The sequence below is a fragment of the Tupaia chinensis genome, unplaced genomic scaffold, assembly GCF_000334495.1.
Source record: "Tupaia chinensis unplaced genomic scaffold, TupChi_1.0 Scaffold000708_1, whole genome shotgun sequence".
In the NCBI taxonomy this organism is placed as follows: domain Eukaryota; kingdom Metazoa; phylum Chordata; class Mammalia; order Scandentia; family Tupaiidae; genus Tupaia; species Tupaia belangeri.
In genome coordinates, this window is record NW_006160231.1 from 79861 (window position 1) to 82100 (window position 2240).

General features: G+C 49.7%; 1 protein-coding gene across 1 annotated transcript in view; it reads right to left on the minus strand.

The window, feature by feature from the left end:
• The window catches only part of ABCC5 (ATP binding cassette subfamily C member 5), a 113193-nt gene that overhangs the window by 61141 nt on the left and 49812 nt on the right, over positions 1–2240 (minus strand). The window contains 2 exon segments of the mRNA XM_014592513.2: positions 864–971; positions 1891–2039. Of these exon segments, the coding sequence (XP_014447999.1) occupies positions 864–971; positions 1891–2039 (257 nt within the window).

Genomic DNA, 2240 nt, shown 5'->3' on the forward strand with positions numbered 1-2240 from the left:
CAAAAAAAAAAAAAAAAGACAAGAGGGAAGCCCTGTTTGTTTTCTTCTGAACCTCTCAGGTGACGACTCCCATCCTTCAAATGCCTGAGCGTCAAGCCTTCCCGTCACCAAAATCCCTTCTGTCTGCCTCTCACAGCCAAGAAAGAGGGGCAGGCGCACAGAAGTTAGTCTAACTCGAGCAGGTCAGGGGGCTCCAGCCCTGAGAGCACTGCCCCTTTGTAAGTGGTAACAGTTTTCAAATACCTGTCTCCCTCCACCCACCCGCATGGATCCCCTCTGATATCACGTATTTGTATTATTCTGAAGGCACCAAGAACAGAGCCAAGGTGTGAGCAACTCACCCACCTGCAAGGAAAACACTGAGGCTTACTTAACTGCACTTGGTAACGTGAGCTCGTCTCGTGACGATTTCCAAGTCACTGAGTCCCCTGCCTCACAAGTGTCAACCACAGGGCAAGAGAAAGGAAGTATCGAAAAGGACAGCGTATCGACCAATCAGATGACAGAGACAGACAGGGGAGAAAACCTGACAGCCACCTACAGGCCTGGCCTTCTAGACCGAAATACTTAAAGGCCCAGTAAGTTATGCAAACAACTATCTGTGTCAGGCCCAGGCCAAAGGGGCTAGCTCGAAGGGGACGCTGGAATGCTGGCAGCCCCAAATCGGGCCACCCATATTAGATAAAAAGTACCTAGTCTCTCCCCTTAACTCAGGCTCCTCCTGCCCCCTTTCTTACTAACTTGACAAAAAAAAAAAAAAAAAAGGCCAACCAAAGTGTGGCTGGCCCGCGGGGTCCCTTGGGATAGAGGCAGCGGTCAGTTGTGCTGGGACAGCTCTGACACGAGGGAGGAGGAACACTCACCTTAAATCTGTCAACTGCGACAGAGGCTTCTGAGAGGGACTTGACTGAGAACGGTGTTACTTTCAAAGCAAAGGTCATGGAATTGAAGACAGTCACTACTGTGAAAGCCTGAGAAGACAAGAGAAGAAACCAGCCTGGTCAGGCCACGTGACGGACACGGCGAGGAGCAGTTCTCTTCCAGGTCAGGAAGGCTGCCATTGGCCGTCAGAGGCCACTCGGAGTCAGACACCCTCTTCAAAGGTATGGTTGTTATGGGACGGTCCATGAACATTCTCAGCTGGGACCAACAGATGGTGAAATGGTTACGTCGCTGGACATAGTCAACCATGATTTGAGTCCTGGGCCCAGCATGCCGGGCACGTGTGCGTGCATGCCCAAAATCCCGAGAGGAGAATGAGGGAGAAGGGACTGCAGCGTGGTCTTCCCCCGTGGGGCGATTTCTTGCTTTCTGTCTCTCCAGAGAGCATACACACTATAGCAAAAAAAGTCTCTCTTAAAAAAAAAAATTTCTCAGTAAATCTGAACCACAAAATGATGTGTATTTTCAGAATTAAGTCCAAATTTAGGCTGACCAAAAATCACCGACCCACTATTTGTGCATTAAGGGCTGACTCCAACTCTTTCCATTCTTGACTTAATTACACTAAAAACAAAACAAAACAAACTGCTAATTCATTTTTTTTTTTTTGAGAGGTTTTTGCTATAGGGCGCATGCGCTCGCCAGACAGACAGAGAGAGACAGAGAGATAGAAAGTGAGAAATCACCCCCCCAGGGGGCATGGTCATGCCGCAATCCCTTCTCCTCCATTCTCCCCTCACACGCGCCCGGCGTGAGTTTTAAGCCACCGGGTCCGGGACGCGAACCGTGGTTGACTATGTGGGAGACCAGCAACATAGCCATTACGCTAACTGCTGGTCCCAGAAACTGCTAGTTCTTAGGGAGACCTTCCATCTAACAATACGAGGGCTAAGACACCTCTGCGAGTGGCACTAATAAAATGCACCCGCCAGTCCCCAAGGGCCCGACCTGTGCTGCTGTCAGGTCGAAGCCCAGCGTCATGTGGACAGAGAACGTCACCACGCTCGCGATCACCACCACGATGGGAGCCACGCCCACAGTGATGCTCTGGAAGTAGCCGGCTTTCTCCAGAATCCGGCGCTCCTCCTCTCTGATTTCTGGAAAGAAAAAGAAACCAGTTTGAAAGCAAGTCAAAAGAAACCTTGGGTTCCTGCTCCTTCCCCTCCAAACAAGACCTCTGTATTTCTTTTTTTTTTCTTCTTTATTTTAATTATTATTTTTTTTTGGAGAGGTTTTTGCTACAGGGCACATGCGCTCGCCAGACAGACAGAGAGAGACAGAGAGACAGAAAGCGAGAA